Below are 23174 nucleotides of genomic sequence, written 5' to 3'. Positions count from 1 at the left end.
GTTGAGTTTAGGGAGGAGGTAAGACAGGCACTGGGTGGCAGTGAAGAGTAAGAAGACAGCTGGGAAACTACAGCAGATGTAGTAAGGATGACAGTAAGAAGGGTGCTTGGAGTGATATCTGGACAAAGGAAGGAGGAAAAGGAAACCTGGTGATGGTATGGGGAAGTACAGGAGAGTATACAGAGGAAGAGGATGGCAAAGAAGAAGTGGGATAGTCAGAGACATGCAGAAAATAGACAAGAGTACAAGGAGATAAGGCGCAAGGTAAAGAGAGAGGTGGCGAAGGCTAAAGAAAAGGCGTTTGATAGTTGTATGAAAGGTTGGACACTATGGAGGGAGAAAAGAACCGAGCTGGGAAACATGGAAAAAAAGTGCGGGGAGGTTTGTGTTTTGGCAATGGATAAATTAAGAAGAAGAAAAGGTCAGTGCATAGGAGGACCAAGGGAGTTTGTTCTTATTGACGAAAGTCACTTCAGATGTAAAAAAAAGGTATGATTAATTTTCAGAACCATTATAGGCAGTATAAATTTTTGCCTCCGCATTGTTAGTTTAATATTTCAAATGCAGTGTAAGAACCTAAGGCAAAGAAGGTTAATAAATAATGTCAACAGGACTTTAAACCATGAGGTTGTGGGTTCAAATCCCCTCACCGAAACTGTGTGACCCTGAGCAAGTCACTTCACCTGCCTATGCTCCAATTGGGGAAAAAAAACGTAACCAACTGTATCTTAAATGTTGTAAGTCACTTTGGATAAAAGCATTGGTCAAATAAATGTAAATGAAAATTTAGTTATTACTTTTCTCTTTATGTAAAGTATTCATCTAGTTTTCAAAAAGTGTGAGTTTCTGTGTTACATGCATTGTGCAGTAGTTAAAGTATTAATAATAAGTGTATATTGTAGTTCTTTAAGCGTTTCATTGTTACTGAGATTTGTACTCTACTTAACATTACAATAGAGGTTGGACTGCAGGTGGATGGAAAAGAAAAAAGTGGGTGTTTGCCATGTTGGCTGTGAGGCACCAAAGGGAAAAGGCAGGAAAACCAGTTTTAAGATTGGTTGAAAGAAGAGCAAGAAGACACCTTGTGCCACTCATTGTTCATCATGTGAAGACTGGTGTAACAAATGACAAGTGGCGTGCCTATAGAGGGTTTTTGCCATACTTGTGGTTACCGACATTTTACTGTAAACCACAGTGTGAGCTGTGTAAACCCAATAACTGGAGCACACACTCAGCACATTGAGAGGGCATGGCGCACATATAAGGAGCAAGTAATGCAAAAGTGAGACGTGTATTCTTTCTCCGATGTAGAACCTTCGTCATCATCTCAGTTCACTTCTGCTATAGCGCGTGTTTATGTGAAAACAGCAGTGTCAGATCAGGGGGAGTGTGAACGTAAACTGGGAGAATAAAACTGAATAAAAAAAACAACGCTAACCTTTACCATACATTTACACCAGCTGTTACAGACTAAAATCAAATGTATGTTTTTATTCTAAAATAGTAAGAATAAGAGCAGTTCACTTCTCAAAACGAAGTCGTTCGGGATCAAACTCATGACCTTTTGATTACCAGTCAGCAGCTCTTACCGTTACACCACCAAAGCAGTCATGTTAAAGATGCGTCAATGCTGCACCCTAACGTGGACTCTTTTCTGCAGTTACATTCTTGAATAAAAGCGCACTTGTTTTGTTATACTTGTACCTTTTGTGAAAGTGTTTATTTGATATTTGGACTTTAGGCTTCACACATTATACACTTTTAACAATGTGTTTACATAGATTGTTGTAGACACGGAACACACATGAAATGCATGTGTTCCAAATAACAATATAGTATAGTAGTATAGTATTTACTCTAGTCTGTACAACTCTAAACAACTGACACGCAGGTAAACAGACTTGAGCTGAGAAAACTTTATGAGGCGTTGTGGGGATGTGATAGCAGGCAACTTGCTGCTTATCGACACATTTAAAAGAGAAAAGACGCTTACAGAGAGGTGCGAAGGGATTTAAGGTGGGACGGATTTACGAGTTTTTTCGTAGGCTTTGGTAATTGTAGTGTTAAAAAAAACACCTGTATGTGTACATATCCAATTGCATTGTTACTGTTATCCGTAACACGTCTCCAGCTAACAACTGATCAGAATGTAAATTGTACCCAGCCTTTTACAAGTAACATTTTAAATGTAGTTTTTCTAAAATGTGAATGGACAAAACATTTTCACCTTCTGCTTCAACAGCACATGATATGAAGTGCTTTAAATATGTGCCACAATAATTTAACTGATAACTAATAAATAATTCACTTTGAATTAGTGGTTGTCAGAGGTATTAATATTTTTGGTATTGACGTTAGCATTACTAGCTTGTTAATTGTAATTTTTTGTATTTGTTTATCACCACAGCAAGTGATTCTGACCAGGTTGTCCGAAGGTACAGAGCCGTTCACAAATACTACAAGAAAACAAAATCATTTAATTTTGCATACAAGGCAGTGGGTATTGACAGAAATACAATTGTGTCCACGGCACCAATAGGCAAGCTGGCCATCACACAACCTCATAAATATGAAGAATTAGCCAGTGGTTTCAGTAGAAGGGAAAAACTTCTTGATTTTGCAAAAAGCTGCTCAATGGCTTTAAATGATCCAGATGTTCAGGGGAAAATTGAAAAATACAAAAATGATTTGTTTCTGCTCCCTCTGAAAAACATGCAGTCGACTGCATATTGTCCCACTGTTTAGTCAAAGCTTTTGTTGCTACTTTATAAAATAGCATTAGTTTTACAAGTTCCCTAAAAGAACTCTTCATTAGCAAACTGTAATTATTGATTCTGTGGTTTGTACATATAAACAAATATTTAGTTATTTATTTTTACATAGTTTTGAAACTTTTTTTTTAGGTAAAACATATACAGCGTTTGGTGTAACATTTCTGATTATGCTATACAATTAAAACTTGATTTTTTTTTGACCTTGTTTAATACTGTTAGGATTGATTGGGTGTTTTTTTTCGTTTTGGAAAAGCTATGCAATATATCTGCTATGTAACTTAAAAATGTTGATACTCACATTTGAGAAATGTTACATACAGAATATTATTTCACAATAGTTTTGTCTGAAAAATTAGTACCTCCTTTAAATTTGCCAGTATTATCAGTTATACAGTTCTTGTATCAATAGTTTTATTAGTAATATTTTTGAAAATGAAAATAATGTTCTTCAGATAGAAAAATGTTTCATAACTATTTTTTGGAACTAAAACTGTTTGAGAGGTCTGTTGTATGTTTCCTGGAGACATAACTTGAATGATATAAAATCTGATATTTTTGTTAGTCTTATACTGTATAAGCAATTTTTTGTTCTTTATTTTTACATAATCTAAAGATTTTTTTTGATAACAAAGTCTTACCATTACTATTTCTTTATGATGAAAGAGGGATATAATATAACTGTTGAAGGTCTGTGCATCGGAGCTGGGGGGTCCTTTACAGCGCATCTTCAACCTGAGCCTGGAACAGGGGAGAGTCCCGAGGCTTTGGAAAACATCTTGTATCACCCCAGTCCCAAAGGTATCACGTCCTAGTGAACTGAATGACTTTCGGCCTGTTGCTCTGACATCACATGTGATGAAGACCATAGAGAGGCTGCTGCTTCACCACCTTAGGCCACAGGTTCAACACGTCCTTGACCCTCTGCAGTTTGCATATCAGGAGAAGGTGGGAGCGGAGGATGCCATCATCTATATGCTACACCGATCCCTCTCTCACTTGGACAGAGGCAGTGGTGCTGTAAGAATTATGTTTCTAGACTTCTCTAGCGCCTTCAACACAATCCAACCTCTGCTCCTTAGGGACAAGCTGACAGAGATGGGATTAGATTCATACCTAGTGGCATGGATCATGGACTATCTTAAAGACAGACCTCAGTATGTGCGTCTTGGGAACTGCATGTCTGACATTGTGGTCAGCAACACAGGAGCGCCACAAGGGACTGTACTTTCTCCGGTCCTGTTCAGCCTATATACATCGGACTTCCAATACAACTCGGAGTCCTGCCATGTGCAAAAGTTCGCTGATGACACTGCTATCGTGAGCTGCATCAGGAATGGGCTGGAGGATGAGTATAGGGACCTAATCAATGACTTTGTTAAATGGTGCGACTCAAACCACCTACAACTGAACACCAGCAAAACCAAGGAGTTGGTGGTGGATTTTAGGAGGCCCAGATCCCTCATAGACCCCATGATCATCAAAGGTGACTGTGTGCAGATGGTGCAGACCTATAAATATCTGGGAGTGCAGCTGGATGATAAATTAGACTGGACTGCCAATACTGATGCGCTGTGCAAGAAAGGACAGAGCCGACTATACTTCCTTAGAAGGCTGGCGTCCTTCAACATCTGCAATAAGACGCTGCAGATGTTCTATCAGACAGTTGTGGCGAGTGCCCTCTTCTACGCGGTGGTGTGCTGGGGAGGCAGCATTAAGAGGAAAGACACCTCACGCCTGGACAAACTGGTGAGGAAGGCAGGCTCTATTGTTGGCATGGAGCTGGACAGTTTAACATCTGTGGCAGAGCGAAGAGCGCTCAGCAGGCTCCTATCAATTATGGAGAATCCACTGCATCCACTAAACAGTATCATCTCCAGACAGAAGAGCAACTTCAGCGACAGACTGCTGTCAATGTCCTGCTCCACTGACAGATTGAGGAGATCGTTCCTCCCCCAAACTATGCGACTCTTCAATTCCACCCGGGGGTGTAAACGTTAACATTTAACATGATACAAAGTTATTGTCTGTTTTTCACCTGCATTATTATCATTCTTTAATTTAATATTATTTATTGTTTCATTATGCTGCTGCTGGAGAATGTGAATTTTCCATTGGGATTAATAAAGTATCTATCTATCTATCTATCTATCTATCTATCTATCTATCTATCTATCTATCTATCTATCTATCTATCTATCTATCTATCTATCTATCTATCTATCTATCTATCTATCTATCTATCTATCTATCTATAATCTGTTTTAGAATGTACTGTATTATAAATCTGTTCTTGAGGCAATAAACACGATGCGTTGATTCAAACCAAGTTGTTCCTGCCATTACTTTCTGTTACAAATAAACTATTCAACAAACCAGGGTGCAGACCTGGTCATGTTGAAGCCAAGTGCCTATTAATGTATTAATTACCCATTTACACACCTTTTTGATGCATGAATCATTGCAACTTTAGATTAGGAACTGCAAAAACCTCAACAACTAATGAATAAATGGTTTATAAACATGTGCAAACCTGTATAATGCATGAAGAGTTTCAACTATAGATTGGGTACTGCACAAACTTCTAAAATTAATGATAAATGATTTATAAAAATGCACAAATGATTTCAATGGATTAATTGTCTAAAACATCTACAACTATTGAATGAAGTGTGAAAGCTGGCAAAAATTCTTGCAGTGTTACGAGTGGGCCAGAACAACACACTTACATATGATAAATAAAACATGTGTAACTAATATTTAGACATTTGTCTGTAATCAGCTAGACGTTAATGAATGCAGTGTCAACATGAGTAATGTCCTAACAAATGGTAATAAAATGCCTTACTAACCATTTGTTAAATAATTTGTAAATGTTTTGAAAATACATTACCTAATGTATGAATTACCATTTAGTAACATTTATAAATATTTGAATGAACAAGAACTCATGATCTATTAAATTATATCTATATTAATTATCACATAATGGTTGGTAATGCTTCATTAATGAAACTTATTATAAAGTGCCATCAGTAATTGGGTACAACTTGAACCATAGCATGTCTTCCTTTCCCAAGCTGTAAACCAATTTAGTCCTGGTGCCCTTGCCTTCACAGGTGATAAAATCATCAATACAGCTTGAGGATCTCCTGAATTCCTGCTCAGATCAAACAAATGGTACTGTGATTCAGGAAAACAAATTGCCTTTGATGTTAACTGTCCATGCAAGTGACCTATATTTAAGTTCATTTGTTGTTTTGTTTTGAATAAAATATAATGAAAAATATAGAACAAAATTTACAGACTTTGTACACCACAACAATATTGTAAAATATTATCTCAGAAGACTGAGTGGAAGTTTAGCAATAAAATGGCATGGTGAAAAGGACATGAGACAAAGATGTCAAGCTGCCAAAAGGTGTTGGCTATTAGCATAAGGGGTGGCCAGAAAAGGTTTTCAAACTTGGCTGTGTAGACGATGCTATTTAGCAGGCAAGTAAAGGCTTTGAAATTTTACTATCCTTTACTCCTCACCTTCGGCAAGTTCTGAACTTCAAAGAATATGGTAGCTTGTGGTGTGGCGCATCACACATCCATTTGCATTTTAGCATTATTTGTGGGTTGTGAATTATTTAGCATTAATAGAGAGAATGAAACAGTTAACAACAGGCACACTTAACTAGAAGGGGGATGAATCAGACGTTATATTGCTCTAATAGTGGCACAGGAGCATGCAGTGTTAGTGGTTTTCCCAGTGTATGCGTGAAGTTCAGGAGTGTGATTCATCAGGTAGATGTTGAGGGGGAACTATATGACTGGTGTTCATCAACTGTGTGGTAGTGGCAGCATTAGACTGTCAGCAGCTGCATGTGAGTACACAAGAGAGATTGTGAGGGTGAATGAAGAATTGGTGTACCAAAGAGAAGCACAGGCAGGGTAATTAATTCTCATTATGGTGCAGATGAGTTGAGCATCTTTTGTAGAAAATTTATTGTCTGGGTGAAAGCAGAATAGGGATGCATCAAGGTGTCAAGGTATCGAGAGGGATGCAGATGTTTTGTTTGCTGATTTGGTTCCATTCCAGATCAGTGACCAGAGTAAAGGTGTCGGTAAAAAGGAAAACATTGGCGAGCACTTTGGGATCAGGCATATTAGACTAATGATGGAGGAGAGGTGTGCGGCTGATTGAAAAGATGCACAGGTAGATTTCTGTCATTTGGCAAGTATGAAGAGTCAGAGATGGAGATTTTATGAAACTGTATTTAGTCTCTTGTTTTTAATGTGTGTGTATGAGCCTACTTGAATGAGCACAATATGCATTTATATAAAGAAGTGCACATTAACTTTATGTGAAAAAGACTGAACTTTATAATAAATAATTTATAGGTTTTGCTCTGTCTGTCTGTGTATCTCATTGGCACATCCTAGGTATGATGTATAAAGAAGCACCAACAATGGTTGGTGCCTAAAGCTGTGGGCATGGGGCATCACACTGCTCAGATACCAACTTTCATCCCGGAAAAACAGCACACCTTTCTGTAGTCAATAAAGATCATGAACTTTTAATAGTCAAAAACAGAACTGATATAAATAGTCTTTTATTTCAAAGATCAGACTTTTTAATTTAAAATTACTAGGACTTACTGTTATGTACCACTGTTATGGCTGAACCCAAGGAGGTTTTGGACTGTTTGAGTCCTGGAAATGTTCCAGGGTTGGATGGACTCCATCTTGATGTAATTTTTTTCATTTAGGAAACAATGATCCCTCCCTCTCTTTGATATAATTAAATCTCTGGTTATCTAAACCCAAGAATGGGGTTGGGGATAACACTCTAATTTGTCCCAGTCAGTTACTAATAATGATTTATTTCAGAATTACCAAATAACACTCTAATTTGTCCCAGTCAGTTACTAATAATGATTTATTTCAGAATTACCAATAAAGCCCTCTGTTTGTAGTGTACCAGGAAACCCCACCATAGCCATAGAAATTCCATCCAAACATTGGCAAATGGTGGAAACTCTACACAGGTAATTTCCATTAAAAATGCAAGGCTGGAGCTGTCAGGTAGTAGCACTAAACACTGCCACCTCCCTAAATTATTTATATCAATGTAAAATACCTATTTATATAAAAGTGGTGTATAATAAGCAAAATAATTTTTAAAAAGTCCTTTGGGTCCTAATAATTTTTTTAAGTGCCTGCATTGAAACAGACACTCAGAAATACACAAATAAATGCTATTGGAAATATTTTCTCTTGAATTATTTTCTAATGGTAGCAATTTGGCCCAAACTTTAGGCCCCTTGACATTGACTTGGATAAAGCAGGTCTGGCAATTAATGGATGGATGGTTTTATAATGCCATAAAATGAATTCAGTTAACTCTATAATCTTAACTTGATTAATAATGTTAATATTCTTTTGGGTTAGGCTAATTTCATACTAACTAAAAAAAATCCATCTCCTCAAGAGTATTGCAAAATCTAAAGAAACCAAAATCAGGAAAACCTCATGAAACATACACCAAAACATTTAAAAAAATATATGGTTTGGAAGAAACTTTCTTTTAATGTTCCCTTACTAAATCTTTAGAGAGCAAAGATGTGTGTGATTGGTGGATTACAGCGCTGCGCCTCTAATGCAGGTGTGAGATGACAGATTAGCAGATATAGTGATCTGAGGGCATAGAAAAGTCTTGACTTCATTGTGAAGCGAGAACACTTAAGGTGATGAACCATGAGGAGCTGCCAAAAAGGGTCACTGATCTGCATGCTTGCCTTGCTTCTGTTCGCACCAGTCTGTAAGTCATTGTTTTAATTCCTGAAAATATACCCTGTGAAATGTGTGGATTGCTCTTGCTTCTAAATAGTTGGTTTTTTTTAGAATATTCAAAATCATAAAGATACTGTAATTCTTAAATATTACTTTTAATATTACTTTAATGAAATCATATGTATTCTGAATCAAAACAGATACAACATGAATGGATAATTAACTTAAGTTAATAAAACAAGGTTGGTTATAGGACCAATTTAGAAATGCTAATTAACAATTTAAGCCAACACACAAACAAAAAGTATTAAGAGAAAAACTCACAATAACATTGGAAGCATGTTCAAATTCTACAAAAAAAAAAAAACAGTACCTGGACCATTATTCAAACTTGGGACGCTGGAATTCTGCTGCCCTTTGCTAATAAGTGCCTTAATTTTTTATTTTAAAATTATCTTTAACCTAGAATTCTATATTAATTGTTATTTCTTTTTCAAATAAAATTAATGACAACATGCCCTTATGTATTTTTTAAACTAAACTTTTTAAACTTAAGCAGTTTGTGTTAATATTGAAAGTGACAATCAGTGTATTACTAAACAGCTTATACATATTCGTGAATTGTTCTTTAAAATAAAGAATTACAAACAGTATATAGAATATCTGCAAGGAGATAATAATAAAAGGATGATCTGTCCATTTTCAAAGCCTGCTTAGTCCAATAGATATCCAGTTTGGAATGTCATATTGTTTTAGCATGATATATGCTTAAAATAATCAAATGATTACATTTGTCAAATTTAGAATATGTTACTTTTTGTACACACAATTGTACAATCATCATTGTAGTTAAACCATGTTTTAACTATTTATTTGATAAGAATTGGATTAATTTCATATTTCATTTCTTTTCATTCAGTTTTAATCACATATGAAACAGTGCACTCAAATTTTATTAACTGTTTACTATTTTATTATTAGGATTAAAATTATTTGCATACTTACTATTTTTAAGCTTCAAAATAAAATTTTGTTTCAGAAACGCTTCCAAAATATTCTTCATAAAGTATTGTTTAGGAATGCTGCAACTTATAATTAATACTCCTATGAGATAAGAATGTTTAGTGTACACTTCTGCCATAATAAACTCTATATGTAATACACAAAAATAGTTTATGATCCCTATATACCTCGAGTTGCCACATGAAGGTTATTACCATAAAACATGAAATCTGTTAATTTCTTTATATGTTTCCAGGAATGTTTTACAAAATGTAATATATGAGGTGAAAATAAATCCCAGAAAATATGTTGAAATACAAATACAGATCAATATATCTGTATGTGCAAATATATACATGTATATATTAGAGAAATTACTTTGCATAATTTTTAACTAAAAAGCCATATCTAAAATTCCCTAGTTGCACTAAAATTAATGTAAGGATTTTTATCAGTTAAACTTTTAATCTTTTTCGAAAAATAGTCACATTAAAATTTTAAACCATCTTGTGTTTGCTTTTTCTGGAAATCCTTTAGCGCTTAAATAGTCTGATTTGAAAACATTACATAATGATAATTTAGATTTTATACTTGTTACTAAAATGTCCACAAAGTAAGCACTAGAATCAGATTTAGATTAATTAACTTTTAGTATTACCTATGCAAAGCCAACACCTCATACATCTAAACCAGTAGTAAAGGTGTAGGAATCAACGATATAAATATGAAAACAAATGTCTTAACTGAATTAAGTATGAAATATGGCTAACTTAGCTTATTGTATATGTTTTGTGGAATACTGGTTAATATCTTTGGCAGATTTTGAAAACTATAAAAAAAAACCTGTAAGTGAATCACTGTGGTGAACGGGGTCCAGTAATTATTTGTGCTTTATTCTTAATTATTCTCTGAAAGAGATTAGAGTGTGCTGTTGGATGGAGATAAAGGGTGTGTTGCCAACTGGGATTCAAAGTTTTTCTTTTCTTTCTAGGTAGTAATATGGCAAGGCTGGTGAAAGGACGTGGACCTTGTGAGGGGAGAGTGGAGGTCTTTCACAGTGGAGCATGGGGTACAGTGTGTGATGACAACTGGGACATGCAGGATGTTGCCGTGGTGTGCAGAGAGCTGGGCTGTGGAGAGGCGCTGTCAGCCCTACCCTGGGCTCACTTTGGACAGGGAACTGGTAGAATCTGGCATTATCATTGCCATGGATTGGAGTCTACATTCAGTGAGTGTAGAAGTACACAAGCTGATGACTGTGGACATCATGAAGATGCAAGTGCTGTGTGCTCAGGTACAAGAAGAATCTCTCATTTTCATGTTGTAGATTTTGCTTTTTGGCATTTATTTTAAAAAGTATTTTCAAATACACCATTAAATTACAATAAGATTTCAAAACATAGTAAAACAGATGCCAGTTGTACTCCTTTTAATTGAAGAATATACAATCTCTTGATAAAAGAAAACAATGTTACAATAATTTTTAGCAGTTGCAATATAAGTAGTTTTAATTTATACTTATTATTTACACAGCAGGCAAACCAAATACCTTACACATTAAATTATAGAAAAGATTTTCATTTTTAAAATTTCTGATTTCTTGATATAAAAATAAACAATAAACTAAAAAAATTACAGTAAAATACTGGACAAAAGATGATCCTCAAATCTATCCTTACACAGTCCAGGTTGTTTTTCACTTGCATGGATATTTATGGGGATGACACGGAGGTGCAGTAGTATTGCTGCTGCCTCGCAATAAGGAGTTTCATGTCCGTGTCTTTGTGTGAAGTTTGAATGTTCCCCCCTTGTTCACATGGGTTCAGGTGCTCCAGTTTCCTCCCCCAGTACACAGACATGCAGGTTAGGTGCATTGGCAATGTTAAATTGGCCTTAGTGTGTGTGCATTCACCCTGCAATGGACTAATGCCCTGTCCAGGTGTTGTTCCTGCCTTGTTAGGACAGGCTCTTCCTGCTCTGAATAAGTGAGTTTGAACGACTGATGGATGGATGGATATTTATGGTCTGTACTGTTTTAAGTTAATGTATCACATAACTTGTACCCATATGTTTCCTGCTTTAAATCCATAGTGTACACAACATACATAGGCATAATATTTGTTATCATCCATCAATCTACTTTCCTCATTATTCTATTACAAGTTTTAAGGGGGAAGGAGTTTATCATGGTAGAATCAAAAACAAAGCTGAAATTAACTAGAGGGTTTTCCAGTCTATGGTGGGGTATACTCCCTCCTTCCTTCACACAAACACATACAAACTAATTTATAATAAATGTATTTAAAGCCAGCTATAATCAACCTATATTTGCATGTCAGAGTACACTGAGAAATCCTGCATGCAAACTTCACAGTCACCAAGCTTTAAAACCAAGCTCCTAAAGCAGTGAAGCTTGAACCTTTTGGATTAAAAAGGAAATTCTTTCATTTCTCTTCCTATGGAAGGACCTGGAGGGGTATACTGCATCATCAAAATGGTTTGGGATCAACTGAGAATTTGTAATGGAGGTGTTGGAAAAAGTTATTAATGATAGAATGACCTGGTCTGACTAGCTCAGCAAAATAAAAGGAAGACTAGTACTAAAAATTAAAATGACTAATTCTTTGAAATTGCAGAACTACATTTACTTCTGAACTTCTTCCACCAGATATGCTGTCATCCCAGTTTACAAAAAAACTCATATTATGACAAAGAGATTCATTAGAAATTAATCAGATGAATTTTAATAATAATAATAATAGATTTTCAAGAATAATATATCTTTTTATTAATGGGACTTACTATCCCTTCTGCATGTAGATCAACACTACAGAATAATTTTGTTTAGTGAAATTTGCTGGCTTCACACAATTTTTGAGATTACCTTTTTCAGTCAGTGCTGCAATGATTCAGGTGCAGAGGCTACCCTTGAAACTGATGTGGCAATAACAAAATAAATTCTGGAGAAAACAGGTGTCCATTCTTATGTGTCACATCCAAAATCCTTTTTTATTAGGCTGTTTAATCAATTACCTCAGTTTCAATGCTTTAGGCACTGCCTCCACAGGAGACAGCAGAATCCCTTGGATACTACAGAGTTTTTCAAAGGGCTGCTTATATCTGTTTAAAAATATGTCCAGTAAATATCCATGAAAACTTTTTAAGCCATCACAAGCCTATTTGTGCTGTTCTTAACTAAATAATATTGTAAAATGGTACCGGTATTAAAAGTCTTATATTTATGTACTCTCTTCATACATTTAATTGCATTCTATTCTCACTATTATCATAAAATTTAAATATGTTGCAAAAATATTTAATAAACTAAATTGGGATAAATAACTCATAAAATGACTAGTTTTATGTGGTTGTGGAATGCGTTTTTTAATACTAGGCTGTTTTATCTTATTTAGCTCTACTTCACAAAACAACTTTTTTTTTTTTAATTGAGACAACATAGTTAATCTGTGTTAAATTGCAGAACACATACAATGTAATTAATTACTACAAATTAAAAAATCTGTTTGTTTGTTTACCAATCGTACAAAAACCATTGATCTGATTTTAGCAAAATTTTGCATTTATGTTGCCATTGTTCCAACTTTAATTAAAGGCATTTTTAGTATCAAGGAGAGGATTTGTAATGGAGCAGCAACTAAAAAACCAATGCCAGGCAACAAGAATGTGCTGGGTCTGATGGTAGAACATTATTATCACCAGGCACAAAGTTTCATACTGGCCAAAGTAGGGGCTCGTCCAAGACTGCAGGTATAGCGTTTTCCTCTCAACTAACTTGGACAACAATTTCATTGTTTTCCTGGATTACAGCTTTTGTTTAACAGCACACCTTTTTGTCTCCTTGTGGGTTGTGTTTAGCCATGTTGAATTTACAAAAGGCAGTTTTTGTCCATTTATTTTAATCAAGACCCTTTTATGGAATATATATGGATCCAAAAAGGGTGTACATTATTACTAAACCCTTAAGGAGTAATCATCCTTTCTTTTAAATCCCAAGAAATGTTTGAATCTCTAAAACACGTTTTTCAGTGAGTTTTCAGCAAAATCCCGCTAAACAAACTTTAACAGTAATTTCAAAAAACTGTTTGCTAACTCATTCTTGCCAATTATTTTGTGATATTATAAGCATGTTTAGAAAATGGATGAACATTGTACATAATGAGCAATGTGAGGACAGTGGTTGCCTGCTCTGTGCTGGTCAAACATGCGGATAGAAATTTCATTGCATTATATACATTACATGTAACAATATATTTTTTTTTATCAAAGAGCAACCTTACATTTTTGAAAAAGCTAATGCTATTGTATACCAGAAATAGAGTGAAATAGAGATAAGCCATAACACAGAATGAAGCATGATGTTGCAGCACATTCAATGTTGCTGTTTAGAATATGGTAGAAAGTGAATGACCGATGATGGTATTTGTAAATTTTATTCTTTCTTAATGTAGACATTTATTCATGTCCATTTTATAATGAGGCTAGTATAATTTCAGGCTTTCATGCTAATACAATGTGATGATTTGCAGCAAGTTTAAATTAATGTTGAGTAAATCAACTTTGAATCATCCTTATAACTTTATCAAGTACTGCCACTGGTGTTCTCTCCTGTAATACTATGGAGACCTGCAGCGATGTTTGTGAACCCCAATCCCTCAAGTGAATGCTTTCCGAGATCCATGGATTCAATTATTAAACAAGTCAACCAGTTTATTAATATGGGATTAAACTACTATTCATGAAAAAATACTAAACTAGAAAATACAAAGAGTAGCATTTATAGTTTTAACCCAGAAAGTAGTTACCTTTATGAAATTCAATTCTACACAAAATAAACAAATTCTCGAATCAGGAGAGTAGTGAAATAGATATTTATCAGACAAGTAGTGTAGATGATAGATGGGACACTTGCATTTTAGCCAGCAATGATAAAAGTGTCAACATTTAAAAACACATAAATATTTGCTTTCTTACCTTAACTCATTATACAAATGTACAGTATGCCGGGTACTTTGGGTAGTCAATAATAATATCTTTAGATAGATAGATAAATAGATAGATACTTTATTAATCCCAAGTGGAAATTCACATACTCCAGCAGCATACTGATAAAGACAATATTAAATTAAAGAGTGATAACAATGCAGGTATACAGACAGACAATATCTTTGAATAATGTTAACGTTTCTCCCCCCCCCCCCCCCCCCCCCCCCCCCGGGTGGAATTGAATAGTTGCATAGTTTGGGGGAGGAACGATCTCCTCAGTCTGCCAGTGGAGCAGGACAGTGACAGCAGTCTGTTGCTGAAGCTGCTCCTCTGTCTGGAGATGATACTGTTCAGTGGATGCAGTGGATTCTCCATGATTGACAGGAGCCTGCTCAGAGCCCTTCGCTCTGCCACAGATGTCAAACTGTCCAGCTCCATGCCTACAATAGAGCCTGCCTTCCTCACCAGTTTGTCCAGGCATGAGGCGTCTATCTTCTTTATGCTCCCTTCCCAGCACACCACCGCGTAGAAGAGGGCACTTGCCACAACCATCTGGTAGAACATCTGCATCATCTTATTGCAGATGTTCAAGGACGCCAGCCTTCTAAGGAAGTATAGGTCGGCTCTGTCCTTTCTTACACAGAGCATCAGTATTGGCAGTCCAGTCCAATTTATCATCCAGCTGCACTCCCAGGTATTTATACAGTAGGTCTGCACCCTCTGCACACAGTCACCTCTGACGATCACGGGGTCCATGAGGGGCCTGGACCTCCTAAAATCCACCACCAGCTCCTTGGTTTTGCTGGTGTTCAGTTGTAGGTGGTTTGAGTCACACCATTTAACAAAGTCCTTGATTAGGTTCCTGTACTCCTCCTCCTGCCCACTCCTGATGCAGCCCACGATAGCAGTGTGGTCAGCGAACTTTTGAACGTGGCAGGACTCCGAGTTGTATTGGAAGTCCGATGTATATAGGCTGAACAGGACCGGAGAAAGTACAGTCCCCTGTGGCACTCCTGTGCTGCTGACCACAATGTCAGACCTGCAGTTCCCGAGACGCACATACTGAGGTCTGTCTGTAAGATAGTCCACGATCCATGCTACCATGCTTTAAGACAAGAAATTAAAAAATAATTCTTTTATCATTAGTTTGTATTGCTTTATTATAAATGTACTTTACTTTAAGGGTTACTCCAATGTTAATACCTCCTAACTTAACTGTTGTATGGAAACTTAACTTTTTTATGGTTTCATATATTGTTTTGTCTTTTCTTCTAAATCACCTTTTTAAAAAAATGTACAACATGGGACTAACCAAATTACGCAAATCTTTCCATTCACTCATCTATTTATTCCTTTTCAGTACCTGCATTGCCCAGTTCATGGTCGCAAGGTCAGATACTATACATTCAGCGTTGTGTGCAATGCAGATATCAACCTGGATTCGTCATCAGCCCACTGAGGCATACAATTAGTCCACCAGGTCAGGTTAAAAGAAACAAAAAAGAAAAATCATCCAGATGATGCACAGTTAGCAAACCTAAAGTAAAAATGTTGAAACGATACAAGCATTATGAAAGTCAATTTGCAAATGACTTCATGAATGGCTTTCCATTAATCCTTTCATAGATAACAGAGAAACAGATGTAGAATCACTGGATTGTTAAATTACTCAGAGAGCAGTATGTGTACAAGTGTTACAAATCAAGCTCATTGATAAGTAAATAAATAAACAGAAACATAACTTTACAGTAGCGGCACGGTGGCACAGTGAGTAGCGCTGCTGCCTCGCAGTTAGGAGACCCGGGTTCACTTCCCAGGTCCTCCCTGCGTGGAGTTTGCATGTTCTGCCCATGTCTGCATGGGTTTCCTCCGGGTGCTCCGGTTTCCTCCCACAGTCCAAAGACATGCAGGTTAGGTGCATTGGTGATCCTAAATTGTGCTGTGTGTGTGCCATGCCTGGGGTTTGTTTCCTGCCTTGCGCCCTGAGATTGGCTCCAGCAGACCCCCGTGACCCTGTAGTTAGGATATAGCGGGATGGATGGATGGATCACTTTAGAGTCTTCAATGCATGCTGATAGGTTTTCCCTTTACAACTTGCTTACTGCACATTTCTAAGACACAGATTTTTTTTTTAATTAAAGTGGCAATATTTTAAATATTGCATCTTGGTTCACCATTCTTTTACTTGGGCATGGTATTCTCTGCTTGGCAAATATCTACTTCTATGTAAAAACACTGAAAATGGAATGTTCACATCTAGTCATCTTTCCTGTCTTGGGTGATGAGGGGAAATCATGGCATTGTGTTTGCGAACACTTCCACAATCTTTGCAAACAAACAAGCTGTATTAGTAAAACAAAATCTATTGTGAGTGCTAGTTACAAAGAAACTACATTTTTTGGACACTTTTTGGTCACATATAGATGAATCATAATGTAATAAGTGTGCATTTTTTTGCTGAACATGAAGCTGTTTAGCCTTCATTTAAGTTTTTATTATGCACTGCATGATCAGAAGTATCAAGTGGTAAAGGTGCAAGGGCTGATTAAAATGTTTTAAGAGAATAGAAACATCAGTAAAACCAAACAAGTTTTATTCTTCAATATAACTCCTGTGGGCAGTATAATATTTGTTATAACATTCAGAAAGTTTTTTCTTTGCAATTTAAATAAAATATTTTGTCTTGCTAATGCAGCCTCTCCCACAGTAGATAGATCTGGATATGGTGGATAGATTTGGGAACAAGTGGCAGTCAGCTGAAAACAAGTCTTGAGAAGAGGATGGCATTGGCATCTCTTTATATTTTACAGAGCAGTCTTTGCATCCCTTGAAGCATTAGGATTTAGCAAATCAACAAATAATAAGAGGCAGTAGATTTCAAAGTTTCTATAACAGGTCAAGCTGAGGAGCATGCACCAGTAGAGGATTTTGCCTAAACCACCACATGACGAAACAGCTCGGGATCCCTGTTGGCAACTGTCCAGGCAGACACATGGTCCAATCCTACCCTCTGGAAATGACAATCTATCTACAACAGCCTTGTGTTACGTGGGCATCCCCTTGGCCTGGTCCAGCCGCTTGGGTCTCCCATATGATGAGGATCCTGTGAACCAGATCACCCTTGGTGAACCATTACACATGGCCATAGTGCCGTAGCTGAGCTCAATCACAATGCAGGTAATGTGCCTCATTCAGGGCTCCGTCAAACCAGTGGTATCAAAGGATTCTCCGAAGAGACACAGTACCAAAGGAGTCCAGTCTTCGTGTCTGGTCACTGGATAGCATCCATGTCTCACAACCATATAGCAAAATGGGAAGCACCAGAACTGTAAAGACTTGGACCTTCCTCCTTTTGCAAAGATATTGGGAGCGCCACACACCATTTTCTAGAGACCTCTAGACCCCCCCCCCATACCGCCCCCCCCATCCTCTCCCAGTCCGTCTACTGACCTCATAGGAAGAGTCACCAGAGACATGAATGCCGCTGCTGAGGTAATTAAACCTCTCAACCTGGGCAACACTCTCCCTGCAGACAGACACACTGTTGATGGCTGTGCCCAAGAGGTCATTAAAGGCCTGGATCTTGGTTTTCGTTCAGGACACTTGCAATTCTAGACACTAAGACTCCTCGCTCAGTCTCTCAAGAACCCCAATTAGAGCTTCTGTTGACTCTGTGAAGATCACAGCATCATTAGCAAAGTCAAGATCAGTGAATCTTTCTTCACCAAAAGATGCCCCACAGCTACTGGACCCCATGACCCTGTCCAACACCCAGTCCAAGCAGGCATTAAACAAGGTAGGAGCAAGAACACACCCCTGACAAACTCCAGAATCAACTGGGGAAAAAAAACTCACAGGTTGTGCCTGCACTCTGCACAGCACTCGCAGTACCGATGTACAGGCCGGCCATGACATTCAGCAACTTTGGGGGATCCCACAAAGTTTCAGGATGTCCCACAGGGCAGTTGGATCAATTAAATTGAACGCTTTACAAAAATCAACAAAGGCTGCACAGATACTCTGCCAATATTCACATTTGTGCTCGATGAGAACCCAGAGTGCCAGGATGTCTTCTTAGACGTTAAACCAGACTGCTCTGGTTGCTGGTAGGTGAGCATGTGATCGTAGATCCTACTGAGGATGACCCTAGCAAGAATCTTTCCTGGCACCAAGAGCAGTGTTATCCCCTGTAATTGCCACAATCCAGGTGATCACACTTCCCTTTCCAGAAAAGGTCGACAAGTCCCATTTTCCAGTCGGCTTGGATGATGCCCAACTCCCAAATGGAAGCAAAGATTCACACTGACCATTTCCTTCAAGGTGATAAGGAGAAGACATCAGTCATTATGAAAATATTTTCTCTAGATGGTTCCAAGCATGTAAAGTTAATAGCCAAAATTTCTAGTAGCCATGAAGCCAACAAGTGACCCATATAAGTTCAGGACATTTAATATCATTGTTCTATTCCTCTAAATTTTGCAGTCTGTAGATGAATAAAAGGATTATTATTGGCGTGAACAATACATTGATTCCCCAACAAGTATTCCCTTAATTTTTCAGTTATAGCCCCTTTAAGAGCAAAAAATTCCAATTTCACATAACTATAATTTTGCATATTCCTCTCAGTGGGCCTAAGTCCACGACTTGCATAAGCAAATTGCTTTAGCTTGCCATCACACTCCTGTGAAAGAATAGCCCCAAGACCATTATGACTCGAATCAATTTCTAATACAAAAGGCTGCGCAAAGTTAGCATATGCCAAAAACTGCAGCAGATGCCAACCTTATTTTAAGAGATAGAAAGCTGTTCTCACCTTCTTTTGTCCACGCCTCTTGAAGAAGTTCTCCTGAGCCTCTTCTTTTCTTTGATCCCATAAGCTCTGCTACTAGACTTTGCTTTGACAAAAAAAATGTAGCTCAAAGAAATTTCTTTCTGCATGTATGACAAACACAGACCAGGCCACCACTATCATTGTCTGGTAGGTCAAATCTCTCTCCATATGTTATGTATAATATAGCATCACAAAATAATAAGCAGTGAGCAAAGCAGCCAAATTTCCTTCTGCATCCTTTTGATTTATAAAACTGCTGCTAAACTTCATTTCAGCAGCATTTCTCAACTTCGAATCTCACTAAAAAGAGAGTTTGGCCATTGTAAAGGATTTTTTGAGGGTTGAAAGATTGAAACATTTCTCCTTAAGGGTTTGGCAACACCATACAGTGCTTTTGGACCCAAATATTTCTGAGAAAAGGAAAAATTGTCTTTTGTATACTCAACATGGCTACACCCACGATGAAACAGAATGATGTACTCTTAGGCGAAAAAAGTAATCAAGTGAGACAATAACATTGTTATCCAAATTAGTTAAGAAGAAAATGCTGTACCTGCTCTCTTAGATAACATTCCACTTTGGCCAGTATAAAACATGTTTGCTGGTAATGGTGCTCTTCCATCAGCCTCAGTGCTCTCCTGCTGCCTGAATGGAACTAAAGCTCCAACCTTGGTACTGATTTTTGGGTTGCCCTCCTCCTTTACAACACCTCTCCAAAAATATGTTATGTAGCCTGCAATTTGAGTTGGACCAACAGCAGCACGGATGCAAAATTTCATGAAAATCTGTTCACCTATTTTCACACTTGGTGAACAAACAGATAAACAAACAGATTACATTTTGTTTAACAGTTTTGGAAAGATAAAAATGCATTCTCAGCACATCCAAGATCTCTAAATCAGTTTTCTCAAATATCACTAAACACCTATATTGCAGCACATTAAGCATTCCTGCATAATATAAAGAATTTAAAACACCAATTAACTACTTGTTTAATAAGTAATGGAGTCAAGTGTGTACAGTTGTGTGCAGTATGTAAATGAATACAGCAATGCTATCCAGTTTCCTGGATACAAATTTCCTTCTGCACTGGAATAGGCAATATGAACTGCAATATAAATAAACAATAAAAATATAATGATTGTAACACTTAGCAAAATAATAAATGTAATTATTAAAGAAGTGTTGCTTACTGATTGAAGAACTATGTTTGGTTGGCAAGAGGAAGAAGGAGCTGGAGGGTTAGTTACACTCTTGTTTACTTTCTTGTAGATCCATCCATCCATCCATCCATTTTCCAACCTGCTGAATCCAAACACAGGGTCACGGGGGTCTGCTGGAGCCAATCCCAGCCAACACAGGGCACAAGGCAGGAACCAATCCCGGGCAGGGTGCCAACCCACCGCAGTTCTTTGTAGATTTTTATTTAATAATGGACCAAAAATAACATATTGGAAAATCAAACACACAACACTTTTAAACAGTGAGAGCACGAAAAAACAATCCTGCTGTCATAACTGTCAGTGGTGCACTCTTCATCATGTTTCTGGAATGGTGGCAAATTTAAAAGGTTTTGCTGGGGCATGTGTGCATTTAAAATTTTTTTTCAGATGTATATTCGAAACATGGGGGCTATGATGAGGATAGTGATGCTTTTATACAAATTTTCAAGAGTCGTGATAGAGAAAGAGAGAGATTATAGTTTGAGAAGGACTGATTTACTATAGAGTAGAATTGTAACTGATGTTCAAATCCATTAGCACAAAGACAGCAATGCTGAAAAAAAAAATAACTTGGTTCTCCCTTAGCTCACCCATGGACACCCATGGGTAAAGCTATTTTAAAACATTATTCTGTCAAATGATATAGTAGTATTTATGTCTCATTTAAAATTTATATTTGTTCATAAATTGTTTTATTAATTTAATGGAACTTAATTATTTATTAAATGTTTAAATATTTTGTATTTATATCTAGTATTATAGCATTTATAAGATTTTTCTAATTTTTAAAATGTTCTTCTCCTTATGAATAGGACCTTGGGAGACTAAACCTCATATTTCAGTGCCTTTTTAAAGTAAAAATACTGGTATTCAGTAGTGTAGCTGCAGCCTGAATAGCCAAAATACAACACTGCATGGTTATTGCAATATGTCTGTAACCATTATTGTTGCACATTGAAAAACACCAAAGTTCTTGTTATTAAGTCTTTTTTTGCTTTACATACAATTATTCTGTTTGTGTGACTTTATTGTTTTTAAAACCAAATTTGCAGGCTTTATTTACATGTGTGTATTTTCAATTTATTTCTTTGTTTGTAAAAGATTTTAATTTTTTTATTTGTTTGCTTGTTTGATTTCAAGTACGTCAAATTGTCTTTTTAGATTTTCAGTGGGTAGTTAATAGATTACTAAGAAAAACTCAGTAACACCTCCCAGAAGTACTATGATTCACATCTTGAAGACATGCCTATAAATTACAGCACAGCATTATTAGTCCTTTGCAAATTACAAATTACAAAAAATTACAGATTACAAATATGAAATGTGGACATGGTTTGGCGTAGTACTTTAAGTTTTGATTTTCTGGTAAAGACTTCTAGCTTTTCATGTCTCAATTTGATAATCAGTCTCACCTTTTTTGCTACAACTGAATTATTGTGCTATTGCTAATGACTTCTGACAATTCTTGTTTGTTTATAGTAACAGTAAAGCCTTATTTACTTGTTTTATTTAATGCAGTTGGGTAAAGGAGTTTTTCCAGTTCTATAGCAGTCCCTGTACTTTTTATCCATTGTCATAAACTTGACAAAAAGACACAAAAAGGTTTGGGCCAGCCACCCGTATATTGTTTTCCTGGCTGCAAAACTGAATGAATATTGATAGATTGATAGTACAGGTTAGAGTTCACAACAGAACTGATTTGCTGTTACAAAGATGGCAGCTTTAAAGGTGAGCAGAGGTAATGATGTCATCCTTGGGGCCGGAACTGGAAGTGGTATAATTGGGGCCAGGACCAGAAGTGACATCATCAATAGGCCCGGAACCGGAGGTGATGTCATTGGGCCCGGGACCATAAGTGATATCATCAGTAGGGCCAGAACCAGAAGTGGTGTCATTGAGGCCAGAACCAGAAGTGATGTCATCGGGCCCAGGTGGAATTTGCCGTAACTGATCTTCAGAGAAGTGAGAGAAAGAGTTAGTGCACTCTGCCACCCCCTGGTCTGGCATGAAATTACTCTCATTCAGGCCCTTTAGCTGCCTCTCATGCACATGTGTGTGACAAGGCAGCCCAGACCTGTCGGGTTGGGCATTCCTGACCGAGAGGTTGTGAACCCGAGAAAGTGCTTTGGCGTTGGCATAGATAAAGTCTCATTGACGAACAAGTGAAAACTTGTACAGCTGTATGTCAAGAAACCACCTGGGACCTCATGCATAACGCCGTGTATAGAATTCACACTAAAACATGGCATCCGGACAAAAGTGTAAATGTGCGTACGCACAAAAAAATTCAGATGCATAAATATATGCGTACGACAACTTCCACGTTCTTCCACTCCATAAATCCCAGTCAGCGTGAAAAGTAATGCACGTGCAAGTGCCTGCTGCCACTACCAACTCCTCCCAGTATTACGCCTCTTTGAATATGCAAATCAATATAAATAGCCCTTAAGCTCAGCCTTTTGTGAAAAGACAATGGCAAAAGCACAGGGGGAAATAAAAGAATTTCAGCGAATATCAAGTGGAGTCAAGGAAAAACTCTACTATTTGTTGGTTTAAACAGTG

General features: G+C 37.1%; 1 protein-coding gene across 1 annotated transcript in view; it reads left to right on the top strand.

Annotated features, from left to right (window-relative positions):
- Nucleotides 1–8493: 8493 nt before the first annotated feature.
- The window catches only part of LOC114642267 (antigen WC1.1-like), a 186647-nt gene continuing 171966 nt past the window's right edge, over nucleotides 8494–23174 (top strand). The window contains exons 1-2 of the mRNA XM_051935686.1: nucleotides 8494–8580; nucleotides 10546–10848. Coding sequence (XP_051791646.1) covers nucleotides 8517–8580; nucleotides 10546–10848 — 367 coding nt within the window. The 5' untranslated portion in view covers nucleotides 8494–8516. The remainder of the gene's footprint in view (nucleotides 8581–10545; nucleotides 10849–23174) is intronic.

The sequence above is a fragment of the Erpetoichthys calabaricus genome, chromosome 1 (genome assembly GCF_900747795.2).
Source record: "Erpetoichthys calabaricus chromosome 1, fErpCal1.3, whole genome shotgun sequence".
NCBI classification, from domain to species: Eukaryota; Metazoa; Chordata; class Cladistia; order Polypteriformes; family Polypteridae; genus Erpetoichthys; species Erpetoichthys calabaricus.
Note: the sequence above shows the minus strand (reverse complement) of the source record. Positions and strands in the feature narration are given on the sequence as shown.